Source organism: Tubulanus polymorphus, chromosome 11, assembly GCF_964204645.1.
Source record: "Tubulanus polymorphus chromosome 11, tnTubPoly1.2, whole genome shotgun sequence".
Taxonomy (NCBI): Eukaryota; Metazoa; Nemertea; class Palaeonemertea; order Tubulaniformes; family Tubulanidae; genus Tubulanus; species Tubulanus polymorphus.
In genome coordinates, this window is record NC_134035.1 from 11,272,080 (window position 1) to 11,296,556 (window position 24,477).

The 24,477-nt window shown below is 39.0% G+C and overlaps 1 protein-coding gene across 1 annotated transcript in view; it reads right to left on the bottom strand.

Moving 5' to 3' along the window:
- LOC141913194 (ephrin-B2-like) overlaps window positions 1-24,477 on the bottom strand; it is a 57,691-nt gene that overhangs the window by 1,018 nt on the left and 32,196 nt on the right. The window contains exons 2-4 of the mRNA XM_074804665.1: window positions 11,462-11,585; window positions 6,630-6,801; window positions 1,310-1,414 (exon numbers count right to left, since the gene is read on the bottom strand). Coding sequence (XP_074660766.1) covers window positions 1,310-1,414; window positions 6,630-6,801; window positions 11,462-11,585 — 401 coding nt within the window. The remainder of the gene's footprint in view (window positions 1-1,309; window positions 1,415-6,629; window positions 6,802-11,461; window positions 11,586-24,477) is intronic.

A 24,477-nucleotide genomic window follows, 5' to 3' on the forward strand; every position in this document is an offset into this window, starting at 1 on the left:
ATCCGAATTTCAGAATTAGGCGCCTGGAAGTTTCGTTCACAGATAACTGGCATCGGTCCCCCAGAAATAAATCCGAGCGATCTGAATAAATTTTCTAGTTTTTACCAAGTCCGCACAAGACACCTTCTTGTACAGGGCCCAGAGTATTCTATTGTTGTATCTATATCTATTATTATTATTATCATGATTATCATTAGTTTATTTCTTTACTAAGAAGTACAATACAAATATTGAGTCATCACTAACTATGCAGTACTCCCAAAACTATGAAGACTAACGCGCAAAAAATATATCAGACCAACTGAATTAACGACAGTAGCGAAAATGACCTGACCGAAGTCTCTGTACTTATTCTTATCATTTTCCAATTCTATCCTATATGACGACGACGGCAGACATCGCTAATTGGCCGGGGAGAGTTATTTTTCAGTTGCGTCGTAATATTATTGATCGATACTGTCTGTTGCTATGTCGCTGATTTGACAGATGATATTCAGTCTGTTGTGCGAACGCTCTCACAATCTATGACAACGCCGCTGAACAAATGCGTAAGAACTATTAAAAGACGTGACGTTCGAGTCTCGCGGAACGAGACCGATTACTGATCTAACTTTCTCGATGAAATTTCCCAAACTTTTTCAGTGAATCTTTTCTTTTTTCATGTTTGTTACCCGTGGCATCTGGGAATATTGTCAAATGAAAACTTAAATGAAAAATCCCTTTTTAATGAGACGTTGCACAAAATTGACTTAAATGGACAATAAAACTTTATAATATCCAAAGGCCTTTATGTTAGGTGTTCACGTTTACAAGGGGCTTTTATGTATTGATATGAAGTAAAGACCCAGAAATGTCTCCAAATACCAACTTATAGATTATTATCTAAAATATGAATATTTTGTCCGATGAGGGGTCCTAGAACCCGTCCAATCATTAGCCCAGTTATTGAGTAATCAGTTGTTGGTCATTAATGAATATTATTCGCATTTTCATGTTAAAGTTTTATTTTGGTACCTATAAAACTGTTCTCATCTCAGGCTTAGGTCAGGACCGAGTAATTTAGATCCGAGTTAAGCTTGACTCAAGAGGTAAAGATTTCCAAACATTGAAACCTGTCAAATCTTAACCATGTGTGACTGGAGCAAGTTTGATGAAAATTCTAAGCTTAAAGTGACCCAAATTGTTGCACTTAAGAACGAGTATATCAAAAATCTGAATTTAAACTTATGCCTGAAAACTGGATAAAGCGCACCATCATGAAGTAAAATGAACCAGCCAATGATATCGGGTTTGTTTTCCAAGTACTTACGTGAATTCTCATCGCAGCACACTTTGAATATCATTTTCATGTTTAAATACTTGCACGCGCCATGGTAAGTATTTTCGAGACCATCAAGATCACCTCTCGATGTAGCTACAAGCAAAACGTTCGAAAAAACCATAAATAATGTTAGATTTGCGACAAGACTGAGATAAAAGCTTTCACTGATTTCATTATTAATGATAGATATTGATAATTATTGTTTAAGACAAATTCTGATATTTTTTCTTCAAATCAATTTTGAATTTCAGTATTTAGAGTTTTAAACGACGTAATTTCTGTTCATCCATATAAATAGAGCGAATAGATAGATTTGAGAAAGATGACAGAAAAAGTAGATAGATATGTAATTTAGATGTCTGGCAGATCCAGTTTACAATTAGTTTACATTGACAAACTTCTCATTTTCAACGACTTCTACACAGTTAGATTTCACAAAACAACCTCCACATCTTCAATTTGAATTAGACTCGATAAGCTTCGTGAAAACTGGACTGAGAAAGTTTCAATTGTTGTTTTCTCAATTTGATCGAGAAGTTTGTCGTATTTCGAGCGAACTGGATTCACCTTATACAGTTTCAGTACAATCGGAATCATTTAAAAACATGCGATTTTTAAAATTAACATTTTCATAATGTAGACAAACTGCTTAATCCAGAACACGCATTCTATCCAATCGTGTTTAGATATTCTAATTTGAATAATGCTTGAACAAATATGCCAAACAAAAACGATGGGTAATGTTTTGTTTCAATCAGTATCTCTTCAATGAGAGAAGAGAATTTGTGCATGAATTCATGCATCAAAAATCTGTCAAAATGTCTTATTTCAATTTGGATCAGTTTATTTGAAATACGTCGATCTGGATTTCACAGTGACACTGTATCGACGATCGCTGAAATTAAATTATGTCATCATAAAACGATTAGATGAAAATGAAAAAATTAAGACATTTCTGCCATTTTGCCCGTAAGCTGATATGTACGCTGGATTTTTAGCAAACATATTTCAAGCTGGATTGATAGGAAATTAAACCCAGCTACAGTCTATTTCTCGTAAAGCATCTGCAACCCAGAACTATTATGTGACATTGTAGAAAAGCTGAATAAACATTTGGGTTCTTACACGCGTGCATATGAGTTGAGCCTATCCTTCAGGAATGCTTACAACCATCAACTATAAAGCTTTATACAAATCCCTACACATCACTTCACGGGCAAAATGTTGAAATTCATTCATTCATTCATTTATTAGAGGGTTGTGTATAAAATCACACATTTTTTTCTCATTTTTGGAGGTCAGAAATATCAAATATTCAAACAGCAATTCGTCCTAGGTGCTTATTATTGAAATTCGACCAGAAAATGGACTGGACCACTAGTGTATATCAGAAGGGAAATCCATCAGTTCTTGTTTGTGAATTCTTTTCAATTGTTAGATTTAGAATTAGTTCGTTTCCAATCACAGTCAAAAATGAACTTGGAATTGAGGAGAAACTTTGCAGGGTATTTATATCACTATCTAAGTTTGATAGGGCTTATAGACATAGTTGGGCATAACGCTGGTTTCAACATTGATATTTCAATCTGAATCTAATAAGAACTGAAAACGTTCGGAATTGAAGAGTTAAAGGTGGACATGTCTCGTCTAATACTGGCCATGAAAGAAAACAAAATGATAGAGTTTTCAGTTATGTTGATCAAACCATTTTGATTTTAACCATCCAAATTTTCAAAGTTTGCAAAACACGTCAAATCCGGTTGTGGCTTATATTTGACCAGATCCGAACCAACTTCATTTAGACCAGTATACTGTCCTGTTCACCTTTCACTCTTCACGAAGCTTTATGAATATTTCGTAGGAAAAATACCGCATAAAGCTGTATTAAAAAACACTATTGTCCGGATATAAAACGAATTTATATTCAAGCAAAAACTCGCAATGTTAGAAAAATGGCATGCGATTGAATAAATGATGTTACATGTAAAACACGTATACATATTGTGTTTTATATTTTCACTGTAGCAATGCAGTAGGTATTAACAGCAAGGCAATTAATGAATGGAGGGAGACCATGAGGTATGTACTGAATTTCGTTCGGTAAATATTGGTACATCAAACACTGAACATATTCGCTATTAAGTGTCTCATGTGGAAAAATGCTGTGCACTTTTTTTCTGTGGAGTGAAATTAATCAAGAAAGATATACGTTTTTGTCAACTAAATCGTTTTTTGGTAAACTTTTGAAGGTGGGAAGATCGACGCATATCAATTGTCATTCAGATCGAACTTCAATTTTTATAGTTTGTCGACTATTAGCGAAATGTCAGTCTGAACCACAGTCCAAAAATAACCAACCAAGATTGAGCATGGTTGCCGAGTTGAGAAAATGGCACGTTAAGTGGAACTACAACTGTCAAAAATGTTTGGTATATTTTCCAAGATACCAGTCCAAACAAGTAATAGAATGAAAACCTAGTCCGTACCAGTTTTCTAATATTTTCATTTTTAATCATTAGTTGACAAAATTGAAACCTTTTTTTCATTGATTATTTCATTGAACTGGGGGTGAATCAATATGATGTTACAGTACATTTGAAATTTAATAACACGCGGCCAGCGTTTTTCAATGCGTTATTTGTCTATTCCCGTATATTCAAATACCAGTATACATAACAGTGCTATACTTTTGAATTTTTTTGTGTTCTGAATAACAAAATTATTGTCATTAACCAATATGAATACGATTATCGCTGACTATTATTTTTGGGGAATACTCAGGTATTACAGCGGCGCAGATCCAGGGGCCTTTTTGATGGCATTGCAGCAAATTTAGGGCAAGGAAAGGAATTTTCAAGTGACCCAGGATTAGGAAGTACAGAGCTCGGGGACACTCAGAACTAAAACATGCCCAGAATTGTTTAACCATTATCAGAATTTGTTTCGATATTCCGTGATAAACTCAGGAGTAGCTCTAAAAATGGAATATTGCCATCTGGAACGCTCGGTACCCTGGATCCACTGGTGTATTCACACTGATGAACACCGCTTTGAAAAACGCTGTTGTGGTTCTTGATCGTGAAGTATATGTATATAGTAAAGCCCAACGCAGAAAACATAGGGAAACAAGGAAACACAGAAATAAACATGTCTGATATTGGAAACATCGTTTCCCGAACCATGTTTATTGTTTCGGGGTCATTCATTTATTACGTACGCATCAAGGGAGGGGGGAGGAGTCAATGCAATTGCGTACTGTAATGCTTAATGTATATGAAAAAATGGCCGATTTTGCGTACAGAGGGGGAGGGGGGATGAAAATTTCAAATTTTATGCGTACGTAATAAATGAATGATCCCTTCTCGTAAATGCAAACAGGGAATTGGTCAGAAACATATTTCTGTCTCCTTTTCTCCGGTTTCCCAATGTCGTGTGCGTTGGGCTTTCACGTACAAAGGGCTCAAGGGGCATGCACATAGCACATTCCTCAGGAATTCGTGAATATATTTTCACGGTGGTGAGGGGTACGAGTGTCAGTGATGTTACTATACGAAGCGCCGAAATGATGAATCGATCTTCGCGTTTATTTTTCCAAATGATTTTCGATGGTTTTTGTTTTAGTTCATGATCACGCGTACAGATGGCGCAAAAACAGCGAATATTAAAACGTAACAAGATGCATAATGTGGACGAAAATGATAAACTATGAAAAAAGAACACCGTACCATCGTCGTCGCACTGTTCTGGGGGCTTCGGGCGTAAATTACCGCAAATGCATTTTCATTTCATTCTATAGCATATACTAAACATAGTATTGTTTAGTTTTTACACTCGAGGCATCGTAAAAACGTTTTCAGAATTGCCTGTGACTGTCGAACAGCAGTATTTTACATATCGATATTGCCTTTTAAGATGAGATTTTTCGAGGCATTGTTTAACGTAGCTGATGGGTTTCTGTACCGAAATAGCTGTTCTCCACATTCGTCAGACAATCATCTGTTTCGAATTTCTTCGTGGTGAAATAGATTTTCCGTTTGAGATATCAACTCGCGGCTTTTTGAAACGTAATTCCGTTCGCGAACGCACTGCGAGGCAAATAATTTTGTGACGAGGAGGAGTGGGAAAATTTGTCAACCCCCGCTAACCCCCTAAAGAGGTGTTATAGCGGAATTCAAGGTCGTGCAGAGAGAAGGGATGAATTTTGATCTTAAACAAATTGGTGAACGATTTTTTCTCTCCATTTACCAGAAAATGCATAAAATTTGAACGATTTGAAGATTTTTCGATGGAAGAAAATTTGTCGGACATGTTTACTGCTGATGAAAAAGGATAAACTCAGCCCAATACACTCTGTTCACCAACAACATTAGTGATTGATATTACCACTGGTTGATACTAGGATTGGAAACAACCACTTCCAGGACTGAGTGACCATCACTGATGCTACAATTGAAGTTTTCATCTTCATCAAGATGAGTCAATTACTTCAAAAATTTTCTATATTAGGGTTTGGATAGAGGTTAAATCAATGCCCAGGACCCAGTTTCACAGGTATTGAACACATTGGTGAAGATGAAACATTTATCTTTCAAATGAGTTATTGTTTGTAGGATTCTCTGCATGGATAGTTGAGTGTCATGGCCGTTAAGAAAATCAACTGATTTCCACTTGCCACACATTTCAATTCAGCCATTCATACCCATTGGAGGTCAACAAGGCATGAAAGACTGGTCACAGCTGCTTGATTTCGTATTGGGAATACTAAACCAGACTGTTAGCTGAATTTAAGCCGCTATTCGTGACTTGTTGGCTTCCAATAGGTTGGAATGGCAAAATTGAAAAGTGAGACGAGTGGAAATCAGAGGCCTTACTTTAGAAGCCATGATATTCAGCAATCCACGAGGGAAATCTAACAAACAATAGCTCATTCCCAAGATAAAGGTCTTACCTTCAATCCGGAATGAATTAGTCTAATAAGAGATAATCATTCATGAAAACAAGTTCAGTATACTTAATGTGGGACAGGCTGTACATAATGATCCAAACATTCACTGATTGCAGATACAAGGCAATTTTTGTCATTGTGTTTTAAGTCACGATCCGGTTCGTTCCTGGTCCAGGCCCGATTAACCCTGGCCAAATTGTCTCCCAGTGATCTGGGCTTAAGTCACAACTGCGACCTGGGCTCTTCCTTCTTTATCATCATCAGTAAACATGTCTTAACAAAGCAGATAAAATCTCGACCGCACGGCGTCGCACGGCCCCCAGAACAGTATCTCCTTCAACCAATATACAGGCAGGAACTTACTGATATAATAATACGATTGTCCAGGCCTGAACTCGGGCGTATTTGGAATAGCGGTATACCGACTGAAGATTATCGTATACCGTCGTCTGAACTGTGGACGACTGCAGTTGATTATGCGCATCATTTTGATCGGAGTAAAAATATTACAATCGTCGTAATTTTGTTTTGGCACCTGAAATCGCATGGAAAAACGGAAAAATATGGATGAAGCAGAAATAAAGATATTACACGTTCGTAGAGGAAAATTTAAAAAAAAAAAAAAAGAAAAAAAAAAAAAAAGTTGTGAGACGCCGATGAGGAGGGTACGTGAGGCGAGTCCGTCTGCTACTGACGGTTGGAGCATCGGACGCGCCTCACGGTTGAGGAGCGCGCGTAGTTATGAGACCGATAGATCTAACGGTTTCACGACGACGCGCGCTCCCAGGGGGCGCCAACTTCGGATTCGCGCTTTCATTCGTTTCGGCGAAAACTCGATCCGAATTCTCTCCTCGCGGCTACGCGCGACAGTATACATACGTGTTCGTGCGCGAGGCCATGCCGAATTCAGAAATAGAAAACTCCGCGTCGTGCGGTATTCATAAAAAGCAGAACGGTGTTTGATATATTATTACTACATAGTAATAGTGCTGCGATAATGATTTCAAAGCGAATAGAGAAGAAAATGATTTAACCCTTTCAGTGCTGACTACTCAATACTCGAAAGTGCCGGAGATAATTTGAAAAGTTCACCCCAGTGAGTTGAATAACGAGCATACTGCTCTGATGTGCCTACACTGTGGTGCGGTGTATTGTTGTTAGTAATACGGCACTATGTTTGACAGGTGCTGCCATCTCTCCAAAGAGAAAAAACTAATTCATAACTAATTACATCAATACACCGCGGTGCGATGTACAAGCACTATAGTTTATACACCGCACTGCCATGTAGACGAACTGAAAGGGTTAGAATTTCAAACGTTCGCACCAAAGAGTTTTTTCTATATTCTTCACCGGACCGGACCATGCACGTAAACTAATGCAGATTGTCACGCGCCTCACACACTACCCATTCAATGCATCAGCAACAGGAGCTAGGAACAGGAGGAAGCAGCAGCAGCGTCAGGATTGAGGCTCCTAAACGCGCGCGCGTACACAACTTACTTATGTAGTAATAGGCCTGGCCGGCCTTAAATTCGGCGGTGTTAGGGATCGATGCGAAAGGGGTAACGAGCATCGTGATTCGGCGTTGGCGTTTTTTGTTATCGCACGTGAGAACGCGATTGACCCGGTTGGAAAATACGTTACAATCGTCGTAGCCTTGTTTCGTCACCTAGAGACACGTGTATCAGACAGAGCAAAAACATATCAAACAAACATGCACGCACGAAATTTTTCGAGGAAAAAGAAAAAAGATTTTACGACGGACTCCGCGTCTAACTCGAATGACAATCGGGGCCGGTGATTTCCGGTTGTGACTCGGAATAGAAATTCATCTTCGTCAAAATGTTACATAATTGTATCTGATACGGTAGAATCTATTCAATTCGGTCCAGATTTTAATCTAAACCTGATATCATTTAAGATCCATCTGTGCATAATTTATGAATTTCAAATACGATTTTTGATCTGGATTTTTCATAAACTTCTTTGTTTCCAAATGATCCGCATTAAGCGGGTTCTACTTGTAATTAGAGTCGGACCATGGAATTTACGCGATATTCTATTGCAATATTTCTTTAAGATTTGTGTGCGAATTAAAATGCTTATTCGGCTTGAAAGTATTCGAGTTAGGAGGGGTCTGTACGGATTTTTTCCAATGAATATCTGTTGTATAGATGGCGCTATAAGCCTGCCGCTACGTTAACAATCCACCAGATGCCGTCACTTACATCGGGTTTCATTCAGTCGAAATTGATTCATTCTAAATAGACTTCAGACTTCAAATCTCCCGAATACAAACCACTAAATTAACGAACAATTTATTTTTCTACTCGTCATTGTTTGGTATAGTTTTCATGAAGGAAAGTTGGTTTTGATTTCAACGTAGAAAAAATTGAAGCGCACAAGACTGAATAACTGACAGTGATAATTGCGGACCCTCACTTGCCAGAAATAATCTGCAGTCAAATGTTATATTATGTTAGACATAAGGATTCAGAAAATCAAACCATTTTTTTAGTGAATGTAAATACATATCGGATTCCCAGCTCCACAAATCTCCCTACTGAAAATTTTATCAAATCATAGTTTCGTAGCGACAGGCTTCGTATAGCAAAACACAGATAATCTAGATCTAGACAGATATTTAAAAGTAGGCCGACAAAAAACCATCCATACATTATTTCCAAGTCGTTTTTTTTTACTAGTAGTCAATAAGTATCGAAACAAAAACGATATCGAATAACTTTACATGAGAATCAAGTGCTTTATGGAAACTGAATAAGCAATGATAAGACTTTAAGGAAATGCAGGGATAGTTCAAGTTTGCATGAAGTGTTTACGCTGGCTGGCTGGCGATATATACATATACAACAAGGACGGGTTTCGTGGCCCGTAATAATATAAGTGTCACTTTTAAACGGGACAAAACTTACATAAGATCTGAAGAGGAGCTAATCCCTATAAGCATATCGGGGTCATAAAAACCACAGCGGACACGCCCGGGACAATCCCAGTTCATGATATAGGGCATGAAATCTACCACAATCATATTTCAATGAATGAAATGATTATTCACTATCTTAAGGATAGGCATATGTTTTCATAGTCATGTTTATGGCGTATGTTTGCCAGATATTTCTGTATCAATCTATGACTTTGACAGTTTAGTATCTTAACGACGCTAACATTGATATACATTTGTGCTACATTTGAAAATGCTATCTTGATCTCAGAGATTTTTCGAATTTTGCCAACATCCTTAAAATTGCAATATGATATTCTGAATTTGGCCGCTGACTTAAGTCATTTGTTCGCGAGGTTTAGAAAAAGATTTTTCAGCGGTTGGTGCACGAAACTAAAACTGTATTCAGTTTTGACGCCTACTTGATGGAGCGCAATCAATCAATTATAGGCATTTCTAATAGTAGGTTTATAGTTTCGTTAGCAGAGGGAATGGAATTGATCAGAATTTGCCTCCTGGTACAAAAAGGAAGTAGAATTGATTCTGGCAGAACGTGATGGGTGTGTCATACATTGATAATGACCGGTTATGCGGTTGTCCTCTTAGCAAACGATACGTTTTATTCTATATCCGAGATCTTGTTCGGGAATTTTTAAAATTGTGGGGAAAAACACGCCCGATAATAAGTAGCCAGATATAATTGAGGAAAAAGACAATATATTACATTGTAATCAGTATCGAGTGAGGTTCGATTAAGTTGGAACCACTTGACATTTGACAAATAAACTTCGAGAAGAATCTGCCCCACTCTTCTCTATATAACTGTTTAAGATATGTTTAGGTCGGCCTACGTGCCATGAAAGACTCAATGAATGGTAAAGCAATCAATATCAGCTCCTTGGATTTCGATGCGTTTCGCCAGCGAAGGATAACTGTATCTTAGATCAGTCATTAGCATCCCATGAAATAGTGTTGATGACATATACACCTAAGCCGCGATCACATGAGCATTTTTGGCCCGGGCCAAATTTGGCCCAATTTTAGCACCAGGCAAATGATTACGTTTGAATTGCAACTGGCATCGGAAATGATACACCTCGCTTTGTTTGAGCATTGTTGAGTATCGAGTGAATGGTTTGCGTGTGAACTCTTCTCAGACACGGGCCAAATTTGGCCAGAGTCTGATCGGTGCCAATTTGGTCCAGGCCAAATCTTCTCCGTGTGATCGCGGCTATAGTCTCCAAATGACTGGATAGTGGCAGCATTTGTGTGAAAAACCAGGGGAACATTCATAAGGATCTTATCTGAGCAGCTAATACTGGGTGGCTACTTTCCGCCAGTTTAGAAATGCCCCTTGAGTTTTCCCAAAGTTGAATCCAGAAATACTGAACCTCAGATGGGACAAAGAGACTGAAATGTAATGCTGCACATGAGAAACCGATGAACAACTGAGTAATTTGGAGTATCCTGACAAGGCCAACCCAATCATACCTATAATCTGGGTTTACACATTCGATTTTCAGAATTAAAATATCGCTCCCGTTATCACAGGTAATAACTTTTCATGAAATGGTTTCAGATATGGACGTAGCGAAAAGATGATTAGTTTAAAACCCACTATATACAAAATTTCAAAAGATTAGAATGACGATGGTCCTTAAAGAAGGTCCGAAATATCATATCTTCTTTTTTATTTTATTTTTGAGGAATGAATTTTGCTTTGAATCTTTGTTATTGTTAACAGTAGATTTTAAAGTTTATGTGGACCGTCTTTCCCTGTTTGAATAAAGAATGATACTTAAAATCACAGTTTGCACTAGTATAATTTCACTGAATTAAACTTTCACTTATTTTACTTTCGAAAATCGACAGCGCAAACCCAACAAAAAACCCAGGGGCCGGTTCCATAGTTATCGCTTAGACTATAGACAAGTCTAAGACCAATTTCTGGCATGGCATAGACTGAAGACCAGTTTTAGAGCATCTTGTCATGGCTTAGAATTAAGACCAGTCTAACACCATCTTGTCATGGCTTATACTTATGACCATTTTAAGACCGCCTTGGTTCTATAACCAATCTAGAAATTAATGACAAGCCTTTAGATTTAAGATCACTTTTGGACTCAAGTCTCGACTATGGGACCAGCCCCAGCATAGCATACATTATATACCGGTAATATGGATTTGAATAGAGTTTAGATTTTATTTCATACAGGATTCTCATATATACCTGGTATATCACATAGTATTCCATGTTATTGGCGTTGTAGCCCGGATAATAAGAAGGACAGATTAGATCTATTTTATCCCCCATATTCACATGTATCACATGATCGGTGTTGTTGGACTCGAACCTGAAAAATACAAGCGACAAATTCGATAAGATAATACGCAAGCAAAGAAACAAAGAAACTAGTCGTTTTCATCTTTTGGCAAATTTTAGGAGATTTGTTGTCTGTGCTTCAATTTCATGACAAAAAAATGAAATCAATATCCTTGCATCGGTTGCTTAAAGTCTGTTCTGGGAAAATAGCAACTTCAGCGACTGAACATGATGAAGTCATTTGTTTTTGAATACTCTGTAATATCTGATCAAAATTTCAGTGAAATACTAGCCAACCACAGGGATATATATTAGCTTAGCATGTTACCAGTACATTCAGTCACTGCGCTATATCAAGTTTTTTTTGAAAAAGGCACAAACTTTCCATTCCTGATATTGCCTCATTCGATGAGCTTAAAATGCAATCCCCTGGCCCTGATCCGGTAAAGGTCAATGCATATTTTACATTCTCAATCGATCGGGAAAAATGAGAATAAAACTGTCTGACAAGAATATCGTAGAATCAGTGAAGATAACATAGAAACAGAAGGTAATAAGGAAGCGTTAAACCTGCGTGTTTTGTAAACTGGAGAGGAAGGATTGCCCTAACTAACAGAGAATTGATGGGCACGCTGCCATTAACTCTGAGTGGCCTTTGCTACACTGAAATAGATTCCCACCGGGAGTATAAGACAAGCCATCGTAATTAGCAGACATGTAGAATTTGATATCATCACCTGCAGCAATTAATGCTTGAATTGAGCTGGTGCGGTGTGGCGGCCGAGTATTAGACAGATGCATCGGTTTGAGTTTAATCAAAATGAAGATAGTCAGAGATGAGTTTCCTCAGTGAATTGGTCTGTAGTTTATTGTGACCTATAATCATAGAGGCCCATGCTAAAATCTACCGACAACTAAGTCCCCACCTGGGGTTAATCCCATTTTAATCCCAATTTAGAGAGAAACCCAACTGACATCTTGTTGTAGATGAAAAAAAACTTGGAAACAATTTCTCTCAATTCTTTATCCAGAAATTCGCCAAGCCCTTCACTAAAACAACAATTTTCTAAGATTTAGACATCTGCAATATGCAACAACTGTACCAATTTATTAGGCATATAGATTTGCTAGACAAACTAGACAAAAATTGAATAATTGCTTATATCTCAAAATTGATGGAGTTTTAAAGGAGTTTCAGGCATTCTGCTCGGAATTAAAGGAGTTTCGAGCACCTTTAAAAACATTTTCCGTATAGACGGCGTTTTGAAAGAATAGGGAAGTTGTAAGGACCCCGTAAAAGTGCATAGCTAATGAGGCTGATAATACATGCGAAAGAGTTTTTACGGTCAGTGTCCATGTAAAGTTCATACGTGCTTCCGACACATTTTCCCAACGACGATAAAAACATTCGGCCATAAAAGAACTAGTATTCATTTCGTATCGAATGAAACGCCGAGCGTGATTTTTGCGCGATTCGACCACCTGAAATGTGACGCTCCGCCGAGCCGTACTAATGAATACCGAACTGCGCGGAAAAACGCCACATTTTCGATCAATAAAACTCGATTCCGAGCAAAAATAGGTGCGAAAATACAAAGCCCGCGCATCAAAGAAGACGCGATGCGAACAAAGATAACGAGATGTATTCGAGGAGTTGTTTTGTTCGAATGTCTTATTACTTCATTGCTCGCGAAAGAAACTCTTGACTCATTTTGTCTCAGTCCGATACCCCCGGTTCATCGAAACGACGCGCCTAGAAATGGAGACGTAATTAACTTTTTCGGCCGCGGGCGAATCGCTGGAATTCACCTCCGTATTCGCGATCGACGACGTGACCGTCCCTTAACCGCTTGAGATCGTAAACTAAGTACTATATAATCTATAGAAAGCTCGCGTCCAGTCGACTGACCGTTGAGAATGTCGTGAACACGGGTCAGTTGAAGTCACTGCTGAAAGCGTGCGATTTGTTTGTCACTGCAAACTTTGTTTTCTATACATTGCGAAGGTGTCAAACGAACGTGTCAACAGTACAATAGCAACTATAACAAACAGTTGGAGATTTCTGTACGGTTTTTTCTAATACAATTAGACAGGAGAGTATTTCACACTGTCTGTCGCTTTATAAGAATATGTATATTTTGACGATTGGCGCTCGGGTCACGTTCTTTATTTAAACTTTATACATGAAGACATATATGAAGGCCGTATGAAGGCCTTTCACGAGCATAAAACAACCAGTAGGGAGCAACTTCAGACAGTATAACCAGTAATTTCTAAAATAAATCTCCTGCAGATTGTTGATTTGCTTAGGAATAATTTTGTCAAATTCTATCTATATATTTTAATTGGTTTTGTAATTAAAACATCCAAAAAATAATGATGACCATAGGGAACTGCTTTTTTCAGTCAGTCAGCCCACCAGATGGTGGTGTTGGTCAAGACTAGGAGTCTATTCCTTCTAAACCTTTTCAGCGCATCTACATCCCAGGGCGGTGTATCAATCAGTGATGGACTTTGCAAGTACACTGCATCTGGCGTATCGATGTTATAACTAATTAGTTTTTATCTCTATTGAAAGATGGCAGCACCTGTCAAACATAGTGAAATATCAGTAACTAACGATACACCCGCCGTGTAGACGCACTATAGTGGTATGCCCATTATTGGAGCTTTCAAAAATATTCAAATTTGAAAAATATTCAGCAATGAAGGGTTAATTAATACACTCCAACGCTGCTGCGTTGTCACCAAATCTCGAGTGCTTCATAAACAGCATGCATGTTCGATAGAATTGACTGAGATGAACTACAAATTAATCGAAATATAGCGAAAGAACTTCGACGAACAACGACTCCTCGATCTAAAACGCTTTCATATATCGCAGCACGCCCGAGCCAATCGACCATCCCCCGCGCGATAGGCAGAACACGCCGGCGATAGTTTCATCGCTGGTTCTAATTACGAGGGAATTTTACCGGGTTTCACCATCGGCGCTAAAAACTGACGAACACGCGAAGAGCGAAAACATCTCTACGGCTGCGTTCGTTTCGGTGTTAAAACGATAAAAACAAACGGCAGGTATAAAACAAGCAGCATCGTTCCGATGCGATGTAAAACGCTCTATCTATCGCCGGTGTATTACTACATCGCAGAACACGATCAATCCGCAGAACACGATCACCGACTAGAACCAAAATCATCATCAAATCGCTGTAAAATGCTAAACTAAAACTGCCCCACTTTTGAACTTCAATCACGAGGCCTATAAAACATTATGGCTCATTCGAGATACGATAATCAACTCAATTCCCATAAAGAGGAGGTCTTGTTTTTAATACAAATATCGCGGTAAAAAATTGCCGCTACAATCTCAGATGAGATGCCACATCATGAAATCAAGGTTAAGGGTACGATTTGAGAAGAATCAGCTACTTTCGGGGCTAAATCATCGCTTTTGATAGCAAACCAGTTTTCCTAATAATGGCCGCTCATCGCTAAAGCCCAACATACATGATGCAAGTAAAGATTGAAATAGGAGAAACTTTCAGAAACAAGAAACTTTCAGAACAACGTTTCCAAGATCAAACAAGTTTGTTTTTTTGTGTTTCCCTAAGTCTTGTCCCGATAAGGCCACTTGATATCTACATTCTTAGAGACCGATAAAATTAAAGCTTACACATTCTTAAGAGTCCTTCTATCCATAGATAATGTGCTCTTATTATAAACGCTTAATTCGTAATTCGATATAACCCGTTCGGTGTCTCTGAGCCCGAAACTTTTCCAAGCAGCGAATCGCGTTTTTAATTAACTATCCCCCCAACAACGACTATGGCGACAACAACGATGATACTCGCTATAATGGCACTTGTCTGAAGCGTATGTCGAGTGCGCCACCGTGTATGTTTCGGGCAATTTCATAACACCCGAATTATATCAGAAAAAATAACTACATAGCAATAGCAGTGGTTTATGATGACACTACAGTGCCCTATATTTGGTCCTAGTATTAAATATATGTTTACAATTATGCAATATAAGTGTATATGAACAGGCAGTTGATGATGGGCTCGATGATATGTCGCTTCATATACACTCAGGCGGCTAGTTAGAATGATTATTCTTTTTTAAGGAATTTGACAGATGTGTAATTAGGTTTCATGTGAGAGAATGAAAAGAAATATAGTATGAACTTTATGACCCGTGCTGGGAAAATCCCGATCTAATGAAATCAGGGACAAGTGGTTTTAAGACATCAGCCTTCCACTACTGGGGCCAGTTGCAAAGTCTTGACTTAAGTCCAAAAGTGGTCTTATATCTTAAGACTGGTCTTAAGTTGTTAGATTGGCTATAGAACAAAGTTGGTGTTAGACTGGTCTTAAGTCTAAGCCATGACTATGCAACCGGCCCCAGGTCTCACCAATCCAATAGGCCTATATATGCATAAGTGGCATGTCTAAAGTTCTTCTGTAGCTTCTTCCCATTTATCGCAACGAAGCAACCAACCTCGAACTATCTGATTGCAAAAAACCTCCAGCCTTTTGTTCTTCACAATTTTTTGCCCGTTAATCAGAATTCTGACGAATTGATTTGACAAACCGGTGTCGCGCGCACGAGCGGGAAAGGTGCAAAACAGAGACCAGACAACAAAAAGTTTTCGTGTCCCGGGAGACTGAGTCAGGGGTAGGTGAAACGTAAAGTTCGCTGGTAGCCGACGGGTGTAAACACAGTCAATAATCTCATCATCTCAGTATCGATTGTCTATTGTCTTTAGAGTGTTTCCATTTATGACAATCTGCTGTTATCATCGGCTCCAATTTCAGCGCGACGAATATTTTTACCTGAAAATATATCGCGTGCTATCGACCATCTATCCGCTAGAGAGGAGTGTACGTCATGTCTGCAGCTTGAAGCAGTAACTTGATAGGTGAACATGGAAAAGTTTCATCGCCTGCAGTGATATGTTCAGAGAGGCATTTCACAGGGATGCATACTGCACCCCTTTTTTGTGACAAGTTCACCACCCAGTCAGATATCTTCTTGTGAAAATGATAAAAGGCACCCATTTAAGTTTCAGTTGCGCAGCATAGGTTTAGATTTCAGACAGGTCTAAATCCATCTTGATTCTAGCCGGTCAAATGTCTATTTCAACTTGACTTGAGAGCATATCAGGTGGCCTAGCTCAGTAATTTTTGTTGGTACATACCTCATAAAAGTCTTATTAGGACCAGAAAGGACTGGCAGCTGACCTTAACCATTGATTTTTAATCCATTTTAAACTGTATTAACTTGATACCAGTCTTACAACTTACTATCCCTGTTGGGCCCTAACGACTTTGCAATTCAGTTATATACCAGCTTCAACATTAATCAGAGGGTTAAATCCAAATGTAGGTTTAATTTTTCTTGAAAACCTCTTCTTCGTACTAAAAACTTGATCTCAATACTGACACATGCGCTGCCAGTATATTAACAGAATTTTACTTGCGAAAACATCAGTCACAGTGATGCTCGTAAATAGTTGAGACTATTTTCCAGTCTTGAATATCAATGAGCGAAACCCCGCAACAAAATAAATCTAAACAACTCTTCCTTCTCAACTATCTTCATTTATTCATCTTCTTCATTCTATTTGAAAAATCTTTCAAACTCCAAAGAAAAAAACAATAGCAGTTGTTTAGATTGATATTGTCGGTTTCCTCTCAATCGCCAGTGCTGCCTTTTTCTAAGCCACGGTTCTCATTTTCTACTAAAAACTATCTCTAACACAATGTTATTGAAATAATTATATCCGCGATATGAAAGGAAACCAGAGACTTAAACTGAAAAAACTACAAAGGCTAATTCGATTTCAGCCAATTACGGCTGGAGACGCGCTCTCATATCCTTTACCGCCGATAAATGACGATCAAAGCAAATTTCCTACCAAAAAGTCTTCGACGACGTACCTCGCCATAATCACCCGGTTTTTGTCTCTATTCTCGTCCCTGTTTTATCTGCGTGGATGAGATGAAAGCGGTCCCTGGGAACGAGCGAACTGATCATTCTTTCCGAGAATCACGGATGAGATAATGCGTCCCCCTCAGTCGATAAATATGAACCGCGTTCGCGCGCCGAGGAGCTGCGATGATGGCCGCGCCGACGAAGTCTCCTCCGTAGAGACGGCGTTAACGCGAACGTTAACAGATTACTTATTACGCTAATTATTCCGGGAATTATTCGGTATTTGTTCGCGGAATAATACGTTGATAACTGCAGTCATTTCGAGCAATACTTATCATAGCTATATAGATATAGAAACATTAAACAGTAGCATCATTGGCTTCGAATGATAATTCATTTTTGATCTAATAAAGGCATGCCAGGACACGCCTCGCAGAGGAATTCTATGACTGATTGCCGACATTAGGAAAAATGTTGAATTTGTTATTTCGCTCGAATTCAAGTCGAATGAATAACTGGCATTCATTTTAGATCAGAATAACCACAGTTTCTGGACCCAGTTCAACTATTCCGAGTTCAGATTAGCTCATTGAAAATGAGACAGAGTTGACTATAACTCACTGAGGAACTGGATCCTGTCCTTTAGGTTGCCCCCGAGTGCAATGTGCAGTAAAACTGCTTCCAATAACTGCTTAGGGTATACACCTGTTTAGAACCTGTTTAATACAAATCTAAAGGTTAAAAGCAAATTTCATTGATCAGAAATTTCAACCAAATTTCAACACGACATTTCGGACTCTCTCTAGAGTCTATCACCAGGTGTATTACTGTATGATCCATCTCCACATCTGAGTGTGGCTATTCTACAACTACTGTACTTAAAATAATTTCATCAAATTCCTTCAATCAAATATTTCTCATTCACTATGCAGGCTAACTTCGAACGGTTTTAGAGTTTAGTTGTTTGCGCGGCGTAAGAAGACAGCGATGATGCCTAGTTCATTCGACTCAACCGTATTACGATGACGAACATATGATACCTGAGACAGCGGGAATAAAAAGATGCGTTCTCATATTTAAACCAATGACTCACAGAGATTCGCGAACGAGATCGATATCGCATTCTCTTCTCCGTCTTTCGATCGAAATTGAACGTCTGATTGAGGCTTTTAACGCTTGCTCTCGTCTCGTTCGGCAATCCGAGTCCGGCGAACGAGAAGAACAAGAAGAAATCACGCATGCATCCATTAAAAGATTTCTTTTTGTCGTCGCTCGAGATCCGAGATGTGATAATCTGTAATGATTTTCTGCTATATCGATAAAGCATAGAACTACATCGGCGGTGTATGCGTCGACCGCTGGTTTGAATAAATTGTTTGACAGGCCGAAATGGATGTCCTGATTAAATAAAAAGACGATGATAAGATACATCAGTATCACGAATTTGATCAGGCATTACAGGACAAATTCAGATACAAAGAGTTGGACATCGATATCGGTAATCTCAGTATCACTAAGACGGTCTACGCTCAATATGCTTTTATAGACATTTTCACGACTAGGTCCTGTATTATCATTCCCCTAAGTCCATATATGGGCAAGAATCTTCAGACAAGCATAAACTATTCAAACAAAAAATTATCAGCCCTGAAATGTAAAGGGACTGATCAACAAATTTGCTTTAAACTATTTCAGTGTCTAAGGTATTTTTGGTGTCTATGGTGTCTGAGGCAGGTAAACCGTGATTTTACGGTTACAAATTATCTCATTTTCAAATCAAATTCACAGAACGAACTGAGTAAGTGCAACCTAGGTTTCTATCAACGATCCATTTAGATAAACCCATCCAGTTTTCTAAGATTCGCCCAATTACCTTGGGATGTTTATCAGTATCTGGCCATCTGCGACATCTCTGATGTAATTGAGTAAACTGTTTGGTTCAGATTTGAATCTCAAATTGATGTAGTAGATTCAATCTTCAATCCACCAGTGAATGATCTACGAATCAGATTCTATTTAATCGAGATATCATCGTCACAACTCGACATCATCATGCGCGGCTGCGGTAGCGAGCGCGAAGGAGACGTCTGGGACCGCCGTTTACCGCGCGAATCACCCGAGCTATTAGACGGCTGTTAACGATGACAGCGCGGGTCGTATCAAGTGAGATCAACGACTTTACAACCGGTTAGAAAACATCATAGTACGTTCATCTAGTGGCTGTAAGTGGCACGAAGAATGAAGCCCAGGATTTTTATATCCTTAAATGAACATCTACTCGATCAAACAACATAACTTACCCACTAGTTATGTTTCATCTATTAACACTATCTACGGTATTGGAAATCAAGGAAAATGGGCAAAACACGAAGTTAAATGGGCAAACATGAAAATGGGCAAAACATGAAGTTTAATGGGCAAACATGAAAATGGGCAAAACATGAAGTTTATTGGGCAAAGATGAAAATGGGCAAAACATAAAGTTTTATTGCACCACCGTTTCTCTTTGGTTTACTGAAAAAGGAGTGGTATTTAAGAAGGGTGGAAAATGTGCAGACACGAAGTATTTCTTCTCCGAAATAAGGATAGAAAAAACCAGTAAGGTTGGAGGTCCTAGATGATATGACGATCGGGATAGTGATAGGCTGCATCCGTTCTCGACCTCATAGAGAGTTCATATGGGCAATAGAGAGTGAAGTAGGTCTACGCTGCGCGCGCATCAAATTATCAGTTCATTTATTCCCAACACCCTGAAAATTCCATCAGCAACAAACTCGACGAAATGAATTACATACGTGTCAATGTTGTAATAGAAGATTGGACGAAATTGCTAACAATTTACAATTATTTGTGACCTTGGAACGATTATTCGACGGTGTAAACTGTTGGGAGGGCTACGGCCAACATCGAGTACCGTAAGTAATAACATAACAACGTATAGCTATTTGTGTATACCGGCGTATGTGGATGACATCGGCCATGTTTAAACACGAGAGTTAATGAACAACTTCAGAAGGGACATCTAATTATGAATGAGAGGAGAGTATAATACCAGCGGCCACATCATTAGTTGACCATTATATGCGCGAGTAAATAAAGCCAATGACAGGAAAGCAATCAGGAGATTATTAGTGTATACCTTCCTGGCATCGTTCAAAGCTTCCCGATCATCACATCCCACCCGGTGATGCCTGCTCTATGTAGAAGAGACAACGTAATTCAATCGTCCACAACTGGATTTTTTAGGGCTGTTGCCTGGTTTATCGTAAATCTAGTTGCTCAGGCATTTCAGCAGTCTTGTGATGAACTAAGTTTTAATCCTTGCAAAAGGTGAACATGAGCAACTCATGTTACGATCTAATCACCTATCGTTCCATGCAGTTAACCTAGCCTATCTTACGAGTTTTCTTGGGCCAATCTGTTATTCTAATCACCACAGATGAGCTCAGGTAAATCCAATTTAATGTGGCTTCATTTAATTGGAACTCAACTGTAATAGTGGGGGGAGAGGTGTATGGACCTATTTCGTAAGAATAAAATCCACCTACATATGACCAGGAGATGATGAAGACTCATAAAGGCCGTAACTCGACTCGACTCGGTGAACTAAAGAAAAACATTGCAACTGATGTAAACATGTTTTTATGGTGTACAGCACACCACCAGACTCTTGGGACTCCATCATTTTCTATTTTAGGACTAAAGCGTCATCGCGTAATCGACTTTTTAGACGAAATATTTCCAGGAAGTCGTTGTTCGTGTCATCATTTGTTTTTCGTTAGTAGCACCAGCGCAGACGGAGCAAAACACAAAACAATCTACAACAGACGCACCAACAACCATTACACACATTACAAGCAGATCAATCGGCGTTCGCTGAGTCCCCGTAGAAAATCTATTTTGCCACTGGAGACGCGCTTGAACTACTACACGACGAGTCGATCGAACGTTAGACAAATGCGATTATGCAAACGCCTGCCAGGCCCGGTGGGAGCGCGTCCTTCACCGTGAAATTGACCGACGATGCCATGCCCTCAAAGCGTGCGTGAACATCCATTCACACGCGTCTTTGATGAAGCAGAACGGTGTAGGCTTCTGATCAAACATATCTGATCTTCTTACGGCCGCGTTTTTATTGTTAACGCGGTTCATCGGAAGGTTTCGGCAACTTGAACTACATCACCCTACGGGTGAACCGTACATCACAGGACATCACGCCCATTGATCCAGCATCTCCCAGGAGCAGCGAAGAAATCAATTTGTGAAAATCCTAAGAAAGAACCATTATCATAATGCAGTTCAGTCTACACCACTTGAACGGTACTCGAGGATGAACACAGCTCAAATATCGAATACCCTTCGGATATGCGGAAAATCAAATCTAACCTTCTCACAAATGCTCGTATTGCTTGTAGAGGTAGTAACACTTCAAAATTCCCGACAAGGACCTCCATACTGTGGTACCCCCTTACAATATTGGACTGTAGCATAATGCGCTGTACTAAGGAACTCTGGACCTTCCCCTGTCTGCACTTTCTACGCAACCATTTTGTGCCCAAGGTGGAGTTTCCAGAGATTGGCAAAGACAGTACTGATATTGCATTTCACTTAGCCTTGGCTCCGTCCAAGAGGCCTCTCTCACTTAGAACTGTCTAGACCGCAAAGTTTATTAAACAGACTCCGTGTGCGATAACGCTATTTGTGAGTGGATCATTACTTTATTTATCAGTTTCGCTAATTGAGAATTAGACTAATCGACTTTTATCTTTAACCTCTGGTCACCGATGACTCGTACCAGTCACAGGACCTCACACGTTCAGCCGGCAGAATCCCTTCGCCACTCTGACAAACATAATCATCGCGGGCTAAACAACTTGGTGGTTTTTGTGTACATGTAATCATAACGATTGTACAAATCAGCAACAACTCCAGGCTGTACTTCATCTATTACACCTACATGTATTCAGTTGCCGTCATCGTCATCATCATCCGAAAGAACTTTAAACTTAGTAACTGAAGAGCAAAGTCAATAGACCCAGGCATCCGTCCTCAGGCATACACATCTTACACAATCTAGAAACGATGGAATGCCAGTAAATACAGTAAAGACCCACCAGCTGTAGAGAGCAACAATTTTACATATGTGTAAATTAATTCAGAGAATTCATTAAATGTTTGGTATGTCTGGTGATGATATATTGTCTGTTGGCAATTGCTTCGTCAACAAGTGGTTCTTTTTTCAGTCGATTCTTCACTGATTGTAGCCGCATATTTGCCATGTCAGATATAGGAAGCGCGGAGAGGAATGACAGTGTATCGGGTGTATCAGTGTATCGGTATCGCCGCGGAGCAAATATTTATCAAGAACAACGATGACTATTGCAAAAATTTTATGAATGACGCTATGCCGGGTACGCGCGCGTGCCTCGACCATGTTTGGGCTTTCTACGGCGTAAACAGAAAGTAAACAGAAAATGCCTCTGTTTACTAAATATCTGAATGGAAAAAAAATTGAAGCGCGCAATCATATTTTGAACGGGCACAGTGCTGATATAGATGTACATCAGCACTGCGCATTCCTGAGATATGCAAAACGTGGGCCATTGCCCGACCTGAAACATATACCGGTACACTACACATATATATGAACATTTTAAAAAGAGCAACAACACCGAATACGTATTCGAAAAACACTCGTTCGAAGTGAAGTACGCAGCAAAATATTCATCACGTTTCAATTATTAGGCACAAAGATCCTTATGAATAACTAAGTCAATACATGTTCCGATATATGGTAGAAAATACATAATACAATATATATATATATATACATGGCCGGCCTATATATGTATGTGGTATGGTCTTCCGGTGATTAGATTCTTTTTTGAAAATAACATCATAGCTCGGAGTAATTGTCAAGAAAAATAACTCTCCAAGATCCGAGGTAAAGGAGAAACCGAGGATAAAAGGCTCTCTGCTAAAGAAGACAATTTTTTCAACTGATAACGCGAAGGCATTTCTCTCGTCGTCCGCTCAGCAGCGGAGATTGAGCTTTTTTCCGATCGTGTATCTTGCCCGTCGTCGTGGCAGCCGACGGCTAATTCCCGATCTCGAGTTATATCCGTAAAACAAGTTTACATTGATGAAAAGCTGTTGTTAATGCAATTTCATTTTTCCAAAACTTCGCCGACAATTAGATTATTGACATCATTTCATTCCCCGAGGGTCGAACCACGAGTAGACAACGCGTTAATCAACGAAGCCACAACCCCCGAAATAAATCCAGTTATAAACCAACAACCACTATATATACATACACACACATATATATATATATATATATATATATATATATATATATATATATACATGCTAAATATACATGTATATAGTTGTTTACTACAATTTTATGGTTATGTAATTAAAAAGATTAACCGAGGGCTAAAGAGAGACATCTGTAAACTGATAGCATTCTTCAAAGGTAGTAAATACTTAGATCCCCTCCTTGAAATGCTTTAATCGGCCGGACGAACATTTAAAAATTGAAAAAATGAAATGGCACAGGAAGGCAAAAAACTGCCATAGTCTAGTATTAGTTTTTTCCAAAATAAATATTCACACTGTACGCAAGAGCTAGAGATAAGTCAACTCTCATAGAAACCTACAGTTTGTTTGGATTTGAGATGTAACTGATCTCATATTGATAGCTTAGATAGAGATAAGTAGCTCGTAGCTTGTCTTTATAAAATATATGGCTAAAAATTCTCACCATCTACATTTTGATCAAAAAGCTTGCGCTGGGCTTAAAGATGACATTTTCCGGTCGACCTCGACAGGCAAAAAGGTAGAAGTCTCACTTAAAACACCTTTGATGTGATACACATTCAGAAGCTCGGTTTTCAGCATGAGCCTCATCACGTCCAAATAAAGGAATCTTTGGGGAAAGATTTCAGAAAAGAGCATTCAGGCCAAAAAAGTTAGTT